The sequence below is a fragment of the Mustela nigripes genome, chromosome 3, assembly GCF_022355385.1.
Source record: "Mustela nigripes isolate SB6536 chromosome 3, MUSNIG.SB6536, whole genome shotgun sequence".
Lineage (NCBI taxonomy): Eukaryota > Metazoa > Chordata > Mammalia > Carnivora > Mustelidae > Mustela > Mustela nigripes.
Genome location: NC_081559.1, coordinates 138,951,672 through 138,973,561, shown reverse-complemented (window position 1 = coordinate 138,973,561; position 21,890 = coordinate 138,951,672). Strand labels below are relative to the sequence as shown.

The following is a 21,890-nucleotide window of genomic DNA, read 5'->3' as shown; positions in this document are numbered from 1 at the left end:
GGAATGGAATGGAATGGAATGGAATGGAATGGAATGGAATGGAATGGAATGGAATAGAAAGGGCCAAGGGAAAGGGAAGGAAAGGAAAGGGAGGGAGGGGAGGGGAGAGGAAGGGAGGAGAAAGGAAAGAGGAAAGGAGAAAGAAAACAGAAGAGGGATGCCTGGATGGCTCCCTCAGCTGGGCATCTGCCTTTGGTCCTGTTTCCAGGGTCCTGGGATCAAGTCCTGCATTCGGCTCCTTGCTCAGCTGGGAGCCTGCTTCTCCTCTGTCTGCCTCTCTCCCCCTGCTTGTGCTCCCTCTTTCTCTCTCTCTGATAAATAAAAATAAATTTAAAAAAATTTTTAAAAAGAAAGGAAAAGAAAAAAGGACACCTGGTTGGCATTCAAGTATGCAGCTCTTGATCTTGGGGTCATGGGTTTGAGCCCCACATTGGGTGCAGAGATTACTTTAAAAAAAAAAAAAAAAAAAAGAGCCATTTTAGTATGCTACCTCAGTCAGGAGTGAAAAAGCAATAGAAGGCTTACAGGGGGAAGGCACGAAATCAGAGGACTTTTAAGAAGCAGGCATTGAAAAGAGTTTCCAGCATTAGGGAATAGAGTTGCTATACTGGAAACCAGTATAAGTGACTAAGCTGGAAGAATAAATAAGTAAACTGGCAGGAGACCAGACTTCCTAGAAGAACTGAGTAGGGAACAAGGCAGGACTTGAACCGCACCTAAATTTAGGCAGGTGCAGATAGACATAAAACAGAAAGATGTGATAATGAGAGAAAACAAGTTTTTTAAAACCAGAAAGAAAAGATACAATAAAAGCATTCTGCAGATATTTCACGGGGACAAACACCTCCATACAGTCTCAAGTCTCTGCATTGCTCAGTAGAATAGCAATGGCCTAGAACCATTAAAAAAAAAAAAAAAATCACATTCAGTTTCTCCAAGTGCAAAAAAATTTAAAAAATTTAAGAGGTTATAGGCATAAGCTTCCATTATCTTTCTACATTGATTTCTCTGATTTCCCATGTTCCTCAATGATGGCAGATAAAGAAGGCATAATTATACCCTATTTTCAGGGAAGACTCCCTCCCCTCCACACATCTATTTGAATAATTTTCATCTCTTCCTTATCATTATTAATTCAATGAAAACAGACATCATTCCTACCTTTATCCCCTTAAAAATTTTTTATTTTACTTAGGTCATTTAGTAATAACATTGATATATTAGATAATATGCAACAAGTAGTTGAATAAAACTGTACCCTTCAACCAGTCAAACACCACGCTATTAAAAAAATATAATAAAAATGGTAAATAAATTGTGACCTGAAATAAAAGTTATAGTTACAATTGACTACAATTCAAAGCTGTCACAACTATAGAACTGGAACGATCAAATCTAAACACAGATTAAAAAAAAAATACAGTGTCAAATTATAGAAGTTCATTATATGCAGCCATGGTTTTCTGAGAAAGACAAATTTATAGCACTATTTTCAATGAATCTTATACCTTAAGTGGTATTATATTTAAGACTTTGAACAGAAACATTTGTAATTGGGGAGCAAAACTTCTTTATCAGATGGCTTGTTCCAATTATTGTTAACACATAATATGGAATTAGAACCTTTGCATTTTGACACCCCGACCTGTCCACTAAAATTGGACAAACCAAAGAGTAAAAAAAAAAAGTAACTTTTTAACGCCACTTTATTGGCACAATCATGAGTTTTAAAGGCTCATTCTCTTTTTCTTATCACATACCATATTTTCTCCACACTTAATTAGAACCTTTGTGCTAATCTACAGTTTTAGTAGATGTGCTAAAAGGCATATAAAGTTACTCAACTATATATGATAGGCTCTATTAATAGACAAAAATTTGAATAATTGGAAGTTCTTGTCTAAATAATTGCATTTTTAATGTAACAGTGACTTCCGAATTATTTTTAAAATGAGTTGATTTTCAATAGATATTGACAAAAATCTTATCCAAAAAATATATTTCCTAATGAGACTTATATACACTACCTTAACATCACACCAGAGTACTTTATTTCCAAACCAAGTTCTATTTCCTAAGAATAAATGAGGTATATATAAACCGAAGACATGAGACATGATCTTCAGGGAACTCTTAGATACTAAATTACCAAAACTCCGTATTCACCATATGACAGCCTCGATTCCAGATTACCAGCAGTAGTAAGTAGTAATGTTCTAATATTTTGTAGTCATTTCAGACTCACTTTTTTTTTATTACTTAGTGTCCAAATTAAATTCACTGAGAGAGATTATGAATAGTATAAGAAACATCTAGGTTTTAAAATCTATATTAGCAAATATATTCACTTGTTACATCCACTGTTTCCAAGTTTCCCTAGTTTGCTTAGTATCACACCTCATCTAATTTAATCAATTGCATGTGTTACTAAATCTACTCTTCATTGCAAGCCTGAAGAGAAAAAGGTGTCACATATGTGAAAAGGAATCTGTAAAACTGAGTAGTAATAATAGCCCATAAAGACAGATTTGGTATTATTATCAAGTTTACAGAATGAAACTATCTTTGAAGATTAGTAAGTTTCTAATTATTAGGGATCTTTGAATATCTCTGGTCCTTGCGCCAATCAACACCCAAAAAATAGCTATTAAAAGAATGAATAAAGAGATTGTTGTTTGCCAGCCTTGATTGAGCAGCCATAATTCAGTACTTCTAAATTCTTCTTTTGACCCAAATTCTGACTTCAGGAATATCACCACTGATGTCTACATCACTATTACTTTCAAAAAAGAAAAAAAGAGAAAAAAAAATCAAGGAGTGCCTGCCTGGTTCTGTCAAAGCAGCACGTGACTCTCGATCTCAGGATCATGGGTTCAATCTCCACATTGGGTGCAGCAACTACTTAAATAAAAGTAAAACTTAAAAAAAAATCAAAAACTTATTTAAATAACTACTTAAATAAATAAATAAACTACTTTAAAAACTACTTAAATAAAAATAAAACTTTAAAAAAATCATAGCCATCATTCAGTTTAGATACTAACTTTTATAAAGCTAAAACTTGAAAAGGATTGCCTTGGCTACCAAATTTCTCCCCACAAACTACCAATTATTTAATGGACTTATCCCAAAAGCATAAGAATATAAATATTGATTACACACAAATATTGAGAAGTATCTACAGGTCAGCAAAACATCATTTTTAATATAATCCCCAGCTGGTAAACTAATAAGGGATGGCAAATAACAGCAAAGGAGATACCAGTTGACTACACTCTATCTTTTACATGAATGAATATACTTTAAGTTTCCTATTATAAACATGAGCAACTATACGTCTCATGAAATCCATTCACTTAGTATTCTAAGTTGTAAATGTTCCTCAAAGTTCCACACATAATTGAACAAAATGTTGCATGTTCTGACCAGTTCACAATTTGCCATGTTTTAGATAGAACCAAAACGACTTGAGATCATCCCAGCCTTTTATCATTAGCTTTAATCAATAACTTTTTAGCAAGCCAGGTCTCCCAACCTTGCTTAACGCAACTGATTTTTTTTTTTAATTCTCATACTACATTTAGCCTTGTTAAACTTTATCTTCATTTTTTTTTTCATTTCATTGTCCCATGACAAGCACTTCACAAATCCCTCATCATCTTAACTATCCCAGCTTTTGTCATCCACAAATGTAACAGTATCTCCACAATGTCTTTATTTAAGTCATTAGGCTCAAGTCAGAGAACAGAAACCTGTAAGAACACCAGTAGAGATCCCTGTCTAGGCTGATATCTATCTTCAAAAGTTCATTCATTTTTTTTAATTATTCAAAAGTGTTTATTGAGCTCCTATTAAAGAACATTCACCATAGGAAGCACTGGGGATATGACTGTTAATAAGACAGACACTCTCTCTGACCTTATGGTACTTAACAGTAGTTTACAAGTAATTGAAATAAATGTAACAAAATTATAAAGGATAAGTCTTTAGCTAAATGTGCATCCTTATTTAAGACATTTATAAGTGAATATTCTTTAATATCGTGGTTTGTTCATCTGAAAATGTGCATTACTTTTATCTAGCCATATTTGCTCCTTTATTCCACAAGGGTACCTTATGAAGTAGTCTCAGATGTTCTACTTAAGATACCTTATATCCAGAACCATGCCCAGTATACAATAGATTCATTTTTCTTAAGTGTTAAAGCCATTCTTCCATAATGTAAAACTTAAGCTGGTTCCTTTTAACTGAGATACTCTAAAGTTATATATATGTACGTGTGTATGCATATAACTAATTTATAGTGCTATGTAAAGTTTAAGTGATTACTTAACACACAGGAAGTGCTTCTCAAATTTTAATGTATATATGAATCACTTCGGGATCTTGTTAAAATGCAGGTTCTGATTCAAGAGATCTGCATTTCTAACAAGCTCCGAGGTGATACCAATGCTGCTAGTCAATGCAACACACTTTGAGTAGCAATGATCGGTAGAATTTACCTTTTCCCATCCCTGACAATTGGGATAAGATCCATCTTTTTTTTAAGATTTTTATTTATTTATTTGACAGAGATCACAAGCAGGCAGAGAGAGAGGAAGGGAAGCAGGCTCCCTGCCGAGCAGAGAGCCAGATGCGGGGCTCAATCCCAGGACCCTGGGATCATGACCCGAGCCGAAAGCAGAGACTTTAACCCACTGAGCCACCCAGTCGCCCCTGGGATAACATCCATCTTATCTGGCTCTTTTCCTAATCTCCATGGGTTCTTAATGACATATAAATTATCTTAATGGTAATAGTGAAAATGCATGCATGTTTATTATTTTATTTTAATACATTGGAATAAACTTTCCCTATAGACTAGACTAGCTTTTATGTAACTGTTTTCTTGCTGTCTTCCTATCTACCACAGGTTTTGCTTCCTTTAATCCTCTTTTAACCCCTTCCAATGGAGTGACAACTCTCCTGAGAAAGAGAAAAGAATGAACTAAGAATTGATTGGACTTCCTTTATCTCTGCAATTGATAAAACTGTATCACTTAATCCAATAGACAGAAAAGTAAAGTCACCAACGATATGTAACAAGTTAGCAATAGCTTTAGATAAAGAGCTGGGATTCTTGATTGTTTACTGATCCTATTGGTACAGCCAGAATTAAAGTCCTTAGTTTCCATATTTTCATTTCACATTTAGCCCCAGTGCCTTCTCCTCTGATTCCATAAGTACTAAGAAGAACTTAACATTTCCCTTCTTTGAGTAGGAGTCAGAATGTATCTTAGTTTTTTTTATATGATCAAAGCAAAAGAAAAAACCTAAGGAAAACTTTAAGAAAACCTAATAATCATTAACATTACTATATTGCAAAGTAACATATTTTATATTACTGAATATCTTAAAGGACAAACAGTGCTAGAAGAGGAAGAGAATGGCAGTAGTGGCAGTAGTAGCAGTAGTAGTAGTGGTGGTGGTTCAAGGCGTGCCAACAAAATATTTTAATATGATTTTCCATTTACTGTATCTTTTTAAGATTTTTATTTAAAATGGAATTCTTATACAGTGATTTTGTTTTATTTATATTTTAACCACTTTTCCCAAGAAATACAAATTATTTAACAGACTTGTCCATTTCCAAAAAGCTCAATATTGAGAAAAATTTTCTTAAATCAATTAACCACCATTTTCAGTACAGTCCCCAGCATATAGACATAAAGAATAGCAAGTAATCATAAAAGAGAAAACAGTTCATTAAACTCTGGTTTAGCTCAACGTCTCCACCTCTAAATCTCCAATCATAATCCTAAATAACCAAACACTTGGAATAAGAATAGGGGCAGCTGTAGTGCCAGTCTAATTCCCTGGGGTTCCCTCCACACACATTTAGGTCCCAATTTTTTTTAAGTACCTCAGACATTTTTTGGCCTAGTAATTTGGGGTTATATTCTGGTTTTTATCCTGCCCAATTAACACCAGCATAACTAGTGGCAGATAAAAAGTAACTAGATCTCATGCAGCTTTTATTTCAGAAGAGTACTCAGCTGAAAGGAGCCTTTTGTTCTCTCAATTACGCAGTGATCAACTGTATAATCTTGGGCAAATAGTGAAGCTATAGTTCACCTCAAAGGATTGTCGTTAGGGGCAAGCGAGATAATATATAGGTAGCAATGACTATGGGAGACAGCCAGTATAAATATGAAGATATGGGTTTGAAAGACTTCCATTCTAGCCCTATTTTGCCACAAAATAGCTGTATTACCTTAGGCAACCCATTTCTCGTTCATCAGGTACAATGGGAATAACTGGTCTACCATGCCTGTCCCAGATGGCTTCTGGGATAGAAATTATAGAAATTATAAAATGCCTAACATAAATCAGGCTATCAATAAATGTCAAAAAATAACTTAAAAGCACCATACAAATATAAGTGCTTTAATTCTTTACAAAAGATATAAAATTAACGCTATAGAGGAAAAAGATCTCTAAATATACCAACATTCTATTCTTCCTTCCTAAGTTTTACTCCTCTTTTTCCCTCTTATTCTTTTTAAGACGGAACTATTTGGCAGACTAGAAAAAACTGATTTTCATCACGTACATTTTAAATTGTTAGGAATTTTCAAGGCTAACGATTCACCACAACAAACCACACATCTGCAGAGGAAAACCTCTGAATTAAAAGGAATATCCCAACGTTAGAATTTGCTTACACAAAATTTGTGGTATCAACCTATTTTATATTTGCGTGCTTATGGAAATGGAAAAGGTTTTTAGCATGAAACCACCATCATGAAACCAAAAGGAAAAAGAAGGAAGGAAGGAAGTGGGGAAGGGATGGAGGATGGAGAAAGGGAGGGAAAGAAGAGGAAGAAGGGAGGGAAGGAGACATATATTTGTGTTGAAAGTAAATCCAAAAAATCACAAATAGCCTTAACATTACCATCCAGGAAAGTCTGTTCAAGATAATCAATGATCTGAGTGGCCTCACAAATAATGTTTTCCCCGTGGATAAGGACAGGCACTTCTCCAGTTGAGTTCAAACGCATAAACCAAGGCTCATTGTGCTCACTCAAGGGCAGACTTACATCATGTTCCTCGCACTTCAATGCCTTTTCAGCAATTACCAAGCGCACCTGAAAGAGTTCACACTGGTTACAACACATGTAGGCTTTCAGGTAAATGACATCTCTGGATACCGTTAAGCAGCCTTTCTGGGCTCCCCTGAATTATTATCATCAACACTCTTTTTAACTATTCCTACTCTAGGAATTAACAAGTGAGATACATTCTAGCATTTTAATCATATAAACTAGAAAGGACCCAAAAAAAAAAAAAATTGTAAAAAATTCTGGCTAAATTTGTTCCACAGTGACTCTCTATCATCACTACTTTCTTTCCATCTAAACCTCAGTATGTGTCCTCCCCAGACAAGAATCTGATATAGAGATGTGCTAGGCCTTGTTGAAGAGGACGAATGCGTACAAGAAAAAGAAGGAACTGTAGATTATGCGGTTGCGTGAAAGCGCTTCCCTCTGCCTCACTCTTCAAGGCCCAGGGGACAAGGCCTCCGGCCCTAATACCTAAAGTGATGCTTTTTTGTCGCATATCATGAGTGGTAAAGCCTGAGTCATAGCCTTTCCATTTCGGACTAATTCTCTGTGCTCCCCTACAAGGCGCATCCCAGACTCCAGGGAGCGCCCGCCGGATTTAGGGCTTTGGAGGCCCGGTTCTAGACCCGCGGGAGGACCCAGGAGAGCCCTGAGGGAGCTGTCCCGGTGCTGAAACCCGATCCGCGCCGCCCGCCCCAACAGAGGCCTTTACCTTTTGAGAGCTGAAAGAATGTGTCCAGTGGTACAGAATGAGCCTAACCTCCGCGTCCGACTTGCCTTCCGCCATCAAGGGCGCGCCCCCTCTCTGCTCCTCCTGCCTGCGAGCCATTTTGGGGTACGCGAGCGCTGCAGGGCCTCGTCTGTTCAGCCCTTTATTTCTCCCACCCACACTGCCGCGCGAAGCGTCGTTAGTTTTTTCCGCTTTGCCTCCAGGAGCCGGGAAAGAGATTTTCGCGCGGACGAATAGACCTCTGGGAAATGTAGTTTCCACCGCCAGAAAGCTGCAGGTCCACCGCCAGAAAGCTGCAGGGCAGTGTCTGCAAAGATGCGGGGGTGTCCTCGCGCCAGAAAGCCACAGATGTACGGAAGTCACATAGGAGGGGCAAATGCACTTTTTTTAGAGGAAACCATCTAAAAAGAGTTCCTGAATACTAAGATAATAATAAATAATGGTTTGGCGGGGGTGGAGTAGAAGTTGCTGAGGTATAAAAGCAGCAATTTCTTCTTGGTTGATTTGTGCCCTTTGCAGAACGGAAGTTCTTGGGGGGGAGGGGGGGGATAGAATAAGGACCCATGAGTTTTCATTAGAAGATATTCTCAGGGAGTCATGCAAAATAATAAATGATAACATCTCTTATAAACGATGACGAGTTAAAATAGCCTTGCTGCGAAACACAGAAGTTTTAGGACAGAATTACCCGGGTTCACGTCCTGATTTTTGAAGCGGAGGTAATAATTCTTCTTCCCCCATAAGGTTTTCCTGACAAATAAGTAAATACAATGTTAAACACTCAAAATAGCCTCGCATATTGTAGGCACTCCATATTATTCACAAATTCAGTTACTTTATAAATACCCTTGTTTAGCCATAGTCAAATCATAATTTTATACTAGTCTAATGATTGTACACCTCTTAAAATTTGGCATAATAGTAAAGTAATAAAAATTTTCCATTAGTAAATATGTTTTGATATGACCATAAAAGGAATGCTTGTATAATTCATTAAGTAAATACTTAGTGAGCACCTAGGTGAGCACATTCTAAGCATTGTGCTAGGCTCTGGTAATACAAAGACCTGACACTCAAGATATGTCTGGTGGCAGACACAAGTAAATAGACAACACAACAGAAATGGTAACTGTCAGTCTTAGAGTGAACACAACGTTTTATGAGGAAAGAGAGGTAATATGCAACTCTGATGAAAAGAGACAAAAATCTCATGAGGCACTTCCTCCCCTCTACAATACATCATTTGTTGTTCTCTATAATTCTTTTATAATTTTTAAAGATTTAAAAACATCATTCACAACCATAAGTTAATTCAAATGCTACAGAAAAAAAAATGACCCTTATCAAATTTGCTTTTTTTTTTTTTAATCAGTTGGTTCTTCAGAGTAGAAGAGGAAAAAACAAAACCTTGAAATCAGACAGAGTGGGGTTTAAATTCTGGGTCCACCCCTACTTTGACCTCTCTTGAGCCTTCACTGTCTCATGTGTAAAATATGGATATATAAAAATATATGCCTGCTGTGGGAATTCAGTAAGAGAATGTATATAAAGCATTTAAGCTGTTGCCTGGAATATAGCAGTTGATGAAAGCATATGTGGAAAGCTCCTCCATGACATTAAGAGAACATATTATACTTTCTCTTCTCTCTTAAGGCCTCAAGATTTTTTTCAACTACCTATATAATCCTCAATTCCCACTCCTCCTCAGAAAAAGTTGATCTTACATTCTTCAACTTCAGATTCCAATATATGCTGTATAGTTACCTTTCCTTAACTAATTCAATCACTTCAATATCTGAACAGACTCAACACTCTTGGCCAGTCATCTGTCACATGCCGTTGAAAGAGTTCTCACAATAAATCCCATGCATATAAAACACTGAGTATTTTCCCTATGACATCCTCCCAGTCACAAAGCCTTGAAGGAATTGACTTATTATGTGTTGGTGTCTAATATCAAAGATTCATAGATGTCTTTGGGAGTACACATGTGTACCTGGCTTCTAAGGAGAAATTGATCCATATGCATCAGAAACCTTGAAAATGGGCATAACTTCTAGCCTAGCAATTCTTCTATTTGCAGTTTAAGGGCATAACTTTTAGCAAATTCCAGGAGTTGGCTAGATAATAGATGGTAATGGTCATAGAAATTTTAGCTATGCACATAACTGTTGATAATAAAGACGGCATTTCCTAGACTCCTTTGAACCTAAATGTGACCTTATGACTACATTCTAATAAACGGGATAATGGACGTGCCACAGACAATGTTTTGGGAAGTTTCCTTAAGAAAATTATTAGTCCTCTGCCTCTTCTTTATTCCATCCTGCTTCTGGGAGGGTGGTTGCTTATTTTGGACCATGAAGTTTGGGGTCACACCTCAGGGATGGCCAAAGCCATGAGCTGAAGGGAAAGTGAACCCCTAAGGACATCGAGCAGAACCACCACACTAATCTTAGTCTGCAAACCTCCAAATATTTACTTAAAGAAGAAATAAAGCATACTGTTTAAGCCACTGCTATTTTTTGTGATTTCCAGGTGCTATTATCTTAACCTATCTTCACTAATATAGCAATCTTATAAAATGCTAATTGACTTTTATCTGTTTATGCTTCTACATATAGTAATTTTCCTATAAATGAATATGTGCTGCTTTTGCCTCTTAAAGATTTGAATATCAAAAGAATATCATTCAGCAGATAAGGAAACATAGTGGTGCTTGGGGTTTTTCCTTTTGTTTTAATCACAATAGGGGTAGAAAAAAAAAACAGTTACATCGACTTTCATTGATCATAATTCCTGTTATTTCCCAGGAAATAACAGGAAACTAAAAGCTACTTGTAGGTAATATGAAAACCTCATTATCCATTTACTTGTTTATTCGAAGATGAAGTTGACTAAACTGCATGTGTATTCTGTAACCGTTTATCTTCGTACATAACATCGGCTTGTGGGCTCCTGGAGAACAGGAGCCAGATCCAGGTCAATGTATTTCTTCAGTATGCATTGTTGACCTTACCTGTCCCAGGAACAGTCCTAGATACAAAATATATGGACTTAAAAGTCATAATCACTAGGAAATCAAGTGTGCAAAAAGAGAAATGAGATTTCAACATGTGTGGTAATTGCTTTGATATCTAGGAGATTTTTATGATAGTAATATAGACAAAGTCACCTAACACAGTTTCCCAGAAGAGGTGATGATCTTTACTATAATTAGTACCATACTAGAGCAATTACCAATATATCCGGTGTTGTGCCAGCTCTGGTTCAGACAGGCTCATGAGAGCTGATTGTTAATTTTTCAGGAATTTTATAAGCTGGATGTTCAACCCAGCTGTTACTAAAAATTAAATAAAATTGAATCATATTTAAATGAATTATTTACAAAATAAAGCTAGCAAGTACTCAAAACTCACCACTTCCTATTTTATTACATTTTTTATTATCTATACTTGAGTTTATTTACATCTATTATATTTGTATGTGGAAATCATTTATATGGATGTGCTACAGTGCATCTCTTCCAAACTCCCTGTGATATCGTTAGTAACTTGAAATTGGCCATGGTAGGGGTATTGATGTTATAGAAATCGGCAAGTGCTATCTATACTCTGTTTTGTCAAGAAATTTGGTTGTTAAACAATAACCAGCACACCACTGGATGCACATATTTTATTTAATATTGAATAAATTGTTTTGAAGGTGATAATGATCAGGGGAACCCTGAGTATATTTTGAATGTGTAAGTTTATATATTAATTTGTACTTGGTACCTTTTCCTATCCCAACCAGCTTCAGTTCTGCTTTCTTCTGTATTTCTCAGACAACCACAACCCTATTTCCTTTTTCATTCTCTTCACCATGGCTACGGGGAAAGTAGATACAAACACATCTATCAGCCCACTTTCAAACACTGAGCACTTTCTCTAACTCATCTTTGCAGCAGCAAAACCATGAATCACAGTAAACAAAAAAAAGTGCATTGATTATTGCACTGCTGTTTAATACTAATAATACCTCATAAACAAAAGGCATAATGTAGAATTTTGGATTAAAGATCACAGACCACTTTCTTACAGTCTCATTTGATCCTCATTGTAGCCTGTGAGACAGTTATAATCCCAAATTTAGAGTTGGGGAAATAAGGTTTGGTGACTGAGAGATTCGTCTGGAATCCTACAGTAAGTGAAAGAGCTGTAACTCCAACGTGACTTTTCGGACTACTCATCAAGGTATTATTTTCTACTACAGTATGCTAGCTTTAAGGCAAAGACAAAAAGTTATGGACTTGCAAAGTTTACACAGCCTGGGACAGATTTTGAGGAAAATACAGCCACCTTCTTGATAATTAGTCCTGTAGTTAAATGCACTTCTCATTAAAGCACAAACTGTCATTTCAAATCACTATTTATATTTCTTTCTTGGGTTTATATTCTGAACCTTTTAAGGGCAAGGAGCCAATATTATTTATTTCAGTATCCCCAGGAACCCAAAATAGTGCTTGGTACATAAAAGATGCTCCAAACTGCTTTTTAATTAATAGTGAAAAAGAGTAAGTAGTCATCACCACTACCAATAGCAAAAAATAATGATGAAACAAAAAATAATAGAATAACAATAAATTATAACCGGTTTATATAGATAAATTAATAATAAATTATAACCTGTTTAGCTTACTGCTCTAGAAATTGTGTGTAAAGGTAAGTTTATTTGACAGAATTTGATTATTTATTTACAAATCTGGACTGTGGATCATGGCTCTGAAAATGAACTGCTTTTCATGTTAATATTTAACATTCTTTATTCATTTATTCTTTATTCATTTAAATATTTGAAAGAATGGAGTGCAGGTGGATTTGATTGATCATAACCATTCTGAGCCTGAATCACTTAACCTATAAAATTATGATAAAAATCCTCCAGATATTCTGGCTACACAGATATAACCAGCTTGGGAAAATTCCTTGATCTAGACAGTTATAATATGTGCCCTTTGGTGTCTTCTGCTTCAGTCAAGTCTTGATTTACCATAAAGAACTATTACGGCAAAATGATCTATATATTTATAAAAGTGATTATTACTCAAAATCCTATTATTCATCCATTTTGGCAGGTATTAATTCATATTATATTTACATACATATATTTTCCAAATATGTCAACTAAGCCAGAGATCTTGAAACCTCGTGACAAATTAATACTCTAGGTTTCTGATTTTTTTTTAAAGATTTTATTTATTTATTTGACAGAGATCACAAGTAGGCAGAGAGGCAGGCAGAGAGAGAGGAGGAAGCAGGCTCCCTGCTGAGCAGAGAGCCCGATGTGGGGCTCAATCCCAGGACCCTGGGATTATGATCGGAGCCAAAGGCAGAGGCTTTAACCCACTGAGGCACCCAGGCGCCCCTAGGTTTCTGATTTTTAAAGTACTTTTATGAATGACCACAAGAGGTCTCTATTTTTTAAAGAATAACCTGCTTGCTTTTTCTTTTGTCCTTTTCTTTCTTTTTTCTTTTTTTTTCTTTTTTTTTTTTTTTTGGCTTTACAAATTAGAAAACAGAAATGATGGTATTCTCAAGAGAATATATTTAACTAATTAAGCTATCTCATTCAAAATCAAATTTTCCAAAATGGAAAAAAAAAAATCCTTTACACATACGGAGGAAAACAGAATGGTCTCCAATTCCTCTTGATAAGTAGCAACATTAACACTAAGCACTCAGAAGCTACTTCACCTGCTCTGCCTTGACCCTTGCCGGTCATCCAACACACGTGAATTGTATAGAATTTGTAATTAGTGTGCACGTAAGAGAAATGGAGAGGAGATTCTTATTTAGAAATTATTTTGAGAATTTTTATCTCAAAGGTAAATAGTCCCTGTTGTCTGACATTCTCAAGCATCTGCAAAACCTTAAGTATTATTTAATTGAATGGGATAAAAGTTGGCTCATGAAGTACACTGATTTGGTTAGAGAATTGTGGTGATTCTGCCGAGTTTACCAGAGCTCTAATGAACATGACTCCCGTATTTGATTCATCCTAGTGGTTCTTAAAGTGTGGTCCCCTGACAAACAGATGAGTATTACCTGGCAACTTGTTAGAAATGCACATTCTACTGAATCAGAAACTCTGGAACAATTGGTGTTTTAAAAAGCCCTCTAGATTTTTCTGATGCACTTGGGGTTTGAGAACTAACAATTCAGTGTAAAACTGATGAACTATTCCAATTCTCTACCCCTTATTTGTCTCATCTGTAAAATTAATAGAGCAGAATCATGTGTGAAAACACAACTTACAGTATCTGGCTGACTTAGAGGAATCTGGAAAATGTTCAAATAATCTGAAAACACTTCCACAAAACAGTCTGATAAAACCCCATGGTGCCAAGTCACCAGTTACAGTTTATAGGCTCAAGATGCCAAGACACCTCCACTTTCCCCTCAAAAAAATGTAGATTACCCCCTGTGGGTTTCTAAGCAAAAGTCTCAATGACCTCAGAATAGCCCAGATGTACTTTTGAAACTCTAAAATGTTACCTCTGGTCTTCCTAGCATCCCAGAACAAATAATCATATTTAATACGGAGTGTTACTTATTAATTCAGGAGGCTCTAGCTATGAGATTACTGTATACTTATAAAAATTGGATTAATTTTCTAGTCTCTCAAAGAATGACTACTCAGGTTAATGTACTAAATTCTTTATTTTTAACTAGAGAATTCACTTTGAGCCATATTTCTGGTAGAAAAAAAATGTGATGTATATGTCCACCCTCTCTCATCTATCTCTACTATGATGAAAGGTGTACATTTCAGAAAAAAAACACATGAATATGGTTTAATACATAATTTAAGCAAAGACATATTTCCCCTGCATGCTTGCTAATATTTTTTGGAGTGTTTACAGTGTGTCAGGAACTATTTGGAGCCCTTATGTGTCGATTGTATTTAACACTTGCAAAATCCCTTAAAATGAGAAATATCTCCATTTTATAGACGAGGTTACTGAGGCACAGAGAGGTCAGGAAATTTCCCAAACTCACCCTTATTAGCCCCCGAAGCCTGATCTAGAGCTCATGTTCTTGCCACTGCAAGATGCAGCCTCTGTCATCAGGGCTGCATAGGGTCAACCATAGGGACAACCATAGGGTCATCAGCTCTGATTTCACTAGTCTCATATGCAAATATTACCTATTTCTTCAGACACTAATTGTTTTAATTCAGGAATTTTTGCCCAAGACTGTTTAGAGTTCATAGAGGGGGAAAAAAAAAAAAAACAACCAGGGAATAACAGAATGGAAAGACTATTCTCCTAAAACTAAGCCAACACTTATTATAAATTTGAATCAACATTCCCCTAGTAATATCTAATATCCTTCCAAAAGTTTACAAAGTACTTTAAAAACAGTATTCATTTGATTGTCCCAACAAACCCCCTTTGGAGATAAGGAATCAGCACTGAGATATGATACGTATAGCACCACTAATAAGTGGAAGAGCAGGAACTGGAACACAACGTTTCCAGCTGCAAATCCTATGGACATTCTACCCCATCCCACAGCTCTCAAGAGGCTCACCACTTGCCTCAGCCTAGGTACGGGCCAACCCGAGAACACTCCATTATTTATTACATCACAGTCTGACTTCAGTCCTCTTTCTTGACTTTACAGTGAAGGATTTGGACACAGTGATCCAGTACTGTGGGATCCTTTCACTGTCTTGAGTTCAGTGCGTGAGGTTACGCTTTACTGTGTAACTTGTCCACTTTAATTTAGCCTCGCCCTCCACTGCAGACCATAGCCCAACTAAGAGCTCAGACTCTAAAGTCGGAGCTGGGAACAAATCCTTGCTCCACTACTCACCAGCTCTGTGATCCTAGGCATAGCTTCCTCACTTGCAAACCAGGAAAAATAATCGTATCACTTTGATTGGGATAGATTGAGGATTCGTCATGATTTATAAAATGTTAAGTATTTAACACAATGTTCAACATAGGATATATGAAAATTATAACAGATAATAATGATAAGATCGTAAAAGTAACTGGTATTTTTTTTAACATTCTGGGTAAATGTTTACTGTTCGTATGGTATGTTCTTCAGTCAGAGGAGTTTGGCTGCTAGATCGGCTGATCCTTGGAACTTCAATTTTGGCAATTCTAACAATTTCATGTAAATTTTAGCCATTTAAACTTCAAAAACACACATGAAAGCATCAGCATTAGGTAGAAATTAAATATTTATTTTCTTTTAGAAATTAAATATTCCTAATGAAAGAAATAACAACAAAATATTTAGATACTATGCATAGATACACACATTTCTAAGCTTTATGCTCTGCTGATTTGTTATGCCTTGCTGATTGTGTTAATATTAGGCAAACGTCAATTATAATATGAAGATAAGAAAAGTCAAGGAGAAAAAAAAAGAGCCACTTCCCAGTGTGCTTGACTAGTATTTGAATAATATCACTAATGCGTCTTTCTTAATGTTACATTAATAAATATTTACAAATAATATTTGTAAATGTTTGCAACTCTGAAAGCCTCTAGAATACTCAGACACAGTCTTGAAGGAAACATATTCCATAGAAGACACTTAAAACTTGAGTGTGAAATTGTACCTTTGTAGTAGTTGTGTTTCCTAAGATAAGTGCTTTCTTACTAATTTACAGTGTGCTTATATACAGTTTCTCATTTAAGCACAACTACAGAGTGCCATTCTCTCTGTGGAAGGTGACTTTCTCTCCCCATTTCCCAAAAGGTGACTTAGGTAGTTTTCCCAGACACCTTTTATCCTTCTCTTTTTATGTTTAAAGGAATCTTCCCAGGGATTTAAGATCATTTGGCACTTATCTTTGTAATTCAAATTAGAATATTCAGTAATACACTGGAATTCATTTTTCTAATATCCTTGCTCTTGTGTTCTTTTAGTCACTAAATAATAAGTGGAGAAGTTAATTTATGCCTACATTGTCTCTGGCCACATAAGAAAAATGGCATAAAAACTCAGAGACATAAGCTTTAAAGAAAGAAAATGCTAATGTTGCAAGGATTGCTCTAAGTCAGATTTTGCTTTGTTAATTTATAAATAGGACAAGATAAGGTCCTGGGCAGCCGCATATCCTGGGCATTAAATAGTCGTCTGTTTCTTTGGCGCCAACTTCAACACACTGGAATGATTTTTTAACTACCCAATCTCACCAGGGATGTTGAGAGAACAAACATGAGAGCTAGTGCTACAAAAACTACTTCATTTATCGTGTTGGTCTTAATAAGATACTAAAGGAGCATAAGATAATAGTGACAATAGAACAAAGTACTGAATTTTACATTGTGATACCCAAGTCTAAAGCAGTGTGTTTTAATTTTTCACATACCATATTTTTTAAATAAAAGCCATACTGTGGTTCAGAGGGAAAAGATTAATTTGAATCCTAAGCATATAACTGAGACAAATGAAAAAATGAAATTGAATCTGTGACTGTTCATGCTGCATGAGAGAAATGGGTGACATGTGACCACAATGAACTGTTGCCAGTGACTCCCTAAGTGACACTGGGGACTGGGTGGGGAGACCAGTAAACCCCAAAGATCATAGAGAGGAGCATGGCTTTCTAAGCAATCATGTCCTTTTAGAGCAGGGCAGTTCAACAGAAAAAGGAAAACTTGTCCAATTCAGGTGATGCTTGCTTCCATTTCCAAAAAACCAAATATATGTATCAACTGAAAAACTTTTCAGCCTGAAAAACTATTGCTCTGTGCAAGTCCTACGAATGTAAAAGCCCACTGTTGCCAATTCCAAGTGGCAAGAGAATATGAAGATGGTAAAATCACCACCACCCAGAGACATGGCCCTAGTAAGATGAAATTGAAATATACATGAAATGAGACAGATGGAGATGAAGCACCAGGAGTCCCAGAAATGGCTGGAGCCCAGAAGCTTGGTCTGAAAAGGGAGACTTGAGTAGTTTTAAAGGGAGGGAGGTGCCCCTTCCTCTAAGACCTCCCCGGAGCAAAGGTGCTGATTCCGTACAATGAAGTAGCTGAAATCCGATGGGCCCTCTTTAAATAACCGATGACCAACAAGAGCCCTCGTTGTCACCTTCCTCATTACACATGTGCCTTGATGGTTGTGGCAGCTGCAGATAACAGCAAGTTCTCAGGCAGACGTGCAAGGAAGTTCACGGCTCAGCTCTCAAGAGCCCTGAGCCAGCTGTCCTAAAAGCTGATTTAGAACTTACTCCCCAGTGGCCAGGAGGGTGCAGAGCCCCCTCTAGGTCTGCAGTGGGTTCTGTGCCTTTTTCTTCATAAGCTGTATCACAGCTCCAAAATCAAGGCTCTTGGTCAGCATCAGTTTCTGTACATGTTTCCTCCCAACTCCTGAGCCAGCCCTTGGTCGCCAGTAGGCCTGTTTGGTGCTGCAAATGTGATCCTGTCTGTCGTTTCAGCCTCAGCAGAAGAGCGACATGACCATATTTATTGCTGTTGCTATTCTGGGGCCCAGATGACGTTTTTCTCCCCTTGTGGCTGAGCACTGCCCGTTCATCTTTCACCACTCCCTCCAAGTCTGCAAGGCTAAAACCAGGGATACAAATAGACTCGATCAGGAGGAGAGTTATAATGAGAAGTTCTTAAGTAGTCTCAGTCTACTTGCTTTAATGCTATGGTATTAAAAGCTTTAAATTCTATAGTCCTTAATTTTACATGTATGCTGTTCACATCCCACTATTATCATAAACTGCTATTGGTGGTAACTTTGCTTAGGAAAGAAAACTTTGCAAAAGGGACAGGGGGAAAAACCCTGACTGATAAGCACAGCTTGGAAATTTGGCAAATGTTGAGTTTCCACTGCTGTGTGTTGGGACGGTCCAAGTGTTACCAGAATACTTCAAGATTCTCACTTGCCTCCATCCCTTCACTCTTCCTACTAAGACACTCCCCTTCTGTGACGTGAAAGGGACGACATGACAAGCCACAGAAATTCCTATTAAGGATACAATGATACAGGACACAGGTGACAGCTCCTGGAAAGTAACTATATACAGATTTTCTAAATGAAGAACGTAGACACATAAATAACTACTTACCACATCCCTTACACGATGCCCCAAAGGGGAGTGACGACTCTGACTTTACCACTAGCCCCGATTCATTACCAGTCAGTCAAGTCTTCTCCATGGCTCATAATACCTCCACGTTAGCGCTCACCTGACCGGTCGTCTGCACTTGGCAATCGTTACATCTCTAGCTTTGCTAAGATGACTTTTCAGGTTTCATGTGCTCTGACACAAATCACATCTGTAATGGACACTGAAGCAGAAAACGGAGGGGAGGCAGCGGGTCACAGGAGCAGTAGGAGTGGGCTCTGGAGCCAACTGCCTGGGCTTGAAGCCCTGGTCTATCAAGGTGACTTCAAGTTTCCATTTCCTTTATAAAATCAGGATGATAGAAGTAGCCCCTTCAGGGGTTGCTGTGAGAATTAAATGAGAAAACTGTATGGAAATAGAAAGATTCAAAGAGTGAGAACAGGAGCCTTGTTTTCACGTTAGAGTGGAGGAATTTAACATCACGGTAGCACATATCCTTTGAATGAGTTGTGGTTCACCTCCAGTCTGGGCTGCTCACTCTGAGAATGTCAATACGCAGGAGTTGTGCTCCAGATTTGGATGTTCTGGCTGCCAGCCGGGGAAATACCTTTTCAATACCCAGAGTAGTATTTAAAGTGTACTATCAGCTGGCAGCTTGGGGGGTTTTCACCTGAAAAGTCCACGCATTATAGAACTTTTTCAATAGAAGAACCTACAACGAGGCCTGATTCTTAGCGTTAAGAAAGTAGTAGAATACTTATCGTATCTGTAGCTTTTTTGCCCTGATTTGTGTTTTTGTCTTTGCTCCCTCTTTTCAGTTGTGTATTTCTGCATTCATTTCCACTGACGGTAGAATAACTAAATAGAGACACATTTCCACCCATTTCTTCTTAATTTTGTCCCTTTCCTGGTATTTCAGGCACCTGCCAGTGTAATACAAATCTCCTTGGGGTGAATAGTCAAGTCTCCATTCTCCCTCTCTCTGGTGGTTGGAGTGCAGGCGGGGAATAGGTCTAATTTTTTGGTGCCCTAGTATTCACCTGACCTCAATAAAAGGGGCACTTAGGGGCGCCTGGGTGGCTCAGTTGGTTAAGCAACTGCCTTTGGCTCAGGTCAAGATCTTGGAGTCCCAGAATCGAATCCCATATCCAGCTCCCTGCTGGGCAGGGGGTCTGCTTCTCCCTCTGACCCTCTCCCCTCTTGTGCTCTCTCACTCAAGTAAATAAGTAAAATCTTTTTAAAAAAATAAAATAAAAAATAAAAAAGGGACACCTGGCTGGCTCAGTGGGTTAAGCCGCTGCCTTCAGCTCAGGTCATGATCCCAGGGTCTTGAGTCCCGCATCAGGCTCCTTCCTCAGTAGGGAGCCTGCTTCTCTCTCTGCCTCTGCCTGCCACGCTGTCAGCTTGTGCGCGCTCTCTCTCTCTCTCTCTTTCTCTGACAAACAAACAAACAAACAAATAAATAAATAAAAGGGACATATGGTTTGACAGTCTCTGGTCCTCACTGGCCTTCCCTAAAGTGTCTTGTCCAGCTGGATCTTTGGGAATTGAGCTCTGGCCTTGCCGCTTATGCTAAAGGGCTCATGTCTAAGGTCACTCGTGGCCAGTCCCTCCAGCACGGTCCAGTCCAGTCCGGCCAGCGTGTGGCCATCTACCCTCCCCAGTGCTGACTCAATCTTGGCTCTAACTGCTCCTCTGGAATTCAACCACATCTTCCATCCAGTCCCTGCTCTTAGTGTCATTTATCCCACTGCTGATGGATTGCAAGAGTTGTGACAACCCTGAACCCTGAACTTGAGTTGACATCCCACATATATTAACCTGATCAATTTAACACCTGTAGACTACATCACCTCCTGCCTCGTCAGAAAAAGCACTGTTCTTTGCATTTGGAAAATTATACAAACTGCTTAGTTTTACAGAGTCCCCACTCAAATTTCTTTGAAAGCTGTTCTTTATGTGCGTGAGGGCAGGGCTAAGCTTTTGCAGGACCCCTAATATTTTCTTCCCACTCTCCAATAGATGGGTTTGTGTACCTGACTTGGGAGGCTAGTGCTATAGGCCTTTTTCAGCCACAAGTCCCAGGGAGCAGAAAGCTCTTTGTTGCCTCATTCTGATCTTGTCTGTCCTGAAAGCCATAAGGAGGAACCACGGGGACATGTGACCATGTCCCAGTTGGCCTCTTCTTATACTCAAATCTTAATGATTCCTCTTGACTCCACACCAAATCCTGGATTTCAATGATCCCTTTTGAGACTGATTAAAAAAAAAAAATTCATCCTGTCCCCATGGCTCTATGAGAAGAAATAGTTTCTCCTAGAAAATTTCTGGGAGCAATCCACTCTCATTTAGAACCGTCTTCCAAACAAAAGTCCACACAGCCATAGCAAGGCACCCAAGTATTCCAGGGGGTCTGGTAATTCCAGATTTTTCCTTCTTCATGGCCATTACCTGGTTTCAGTGGCTGATCTTGTATTAATCTTTAGGCTAACATTGGCACTGAGGCTCTCTACTTTAATTGTTTCTGACGGATGAGAATTGTTTCTTACCATTCAGACCCAATGGTAACTGGGGCATCTCCACCAAGCAATAGTCAAATGGTATGCCAGTACACTGGACAAAGAATGGCTTCCTAATAGATCCCATAGAGGAGTCCCCAAAGGCATCAGCATGTGCTGAATCAGGAGAAGCTATGCCGCTGTGGGCGGTGCTCTATTTTTTTTTTGGAAATGCAAGCAGTGATTTCAATTCATCAAAACATCATCTGTCACATTAAATTCAGGTTGTTAATTTCAATATTACTTTAAATTTATATTGGCTTATGTTGTAACCAAACTGAAGTATATAGAAGTATGCCTTGTTTTATGGTTTATACATTTAAGGACACATAACAATGACCACATATTCAAATAAAAATAAAATTATTTAAACCACCATGGAAGGGAGGTCTATTTAAATTTCTGTTTTCCTTC

General features: G+C 37.7%; 1 protein-coding gene and 1 long non-coding RNA gene across 4 annotated transcripts in view; one reads left to right on the top strand and one right to left on the bottom strand.

Moving 5' to 3' along the window:
- GDAP1 (ganglioside induced differentiation associated protein 1) overlaps positions 1 to 21,890 on the bottom strand; it is a 44,611-nt gene that overhangs the window by 11,165 nt on the left and 11,556 nt on the right. For 2 of the 3 annotated variants that reach the window (XM_059394744.1, XM_059394743.1), the window contains exons 3-5: positions 8,522 to 8,583; positions 7,816 to 8,140; positions 6,935 to 7,127 (exon numbers count right to left, since the gene is read on the bottom strand). In XM_059394744.1, coding sequence (XP_059250727.1) covers positions 6,935 to 7,127; positions 7,816 to 8,140; positions 8,522 to 8,583 — 580 coding nt within the window. Of the gene's footprint in view, positions 1 to 6,934; positions 7,128 to 7,815; positions 8,141 to 8,521; positions 8,584 to 21,890 lie in introns of those variants that run through there. The other variant, XM_059394745.1, reaches the window with a different exon arrangement.
- LOC132014096 (uncharacterized) overlaps positions 1 to 21,890 on the top strand; it is a 150,795-nt gene that overhangs the window by 120,751 nt on the left and 8,154 nt on the right. The window lies entirely within an intron of this gene.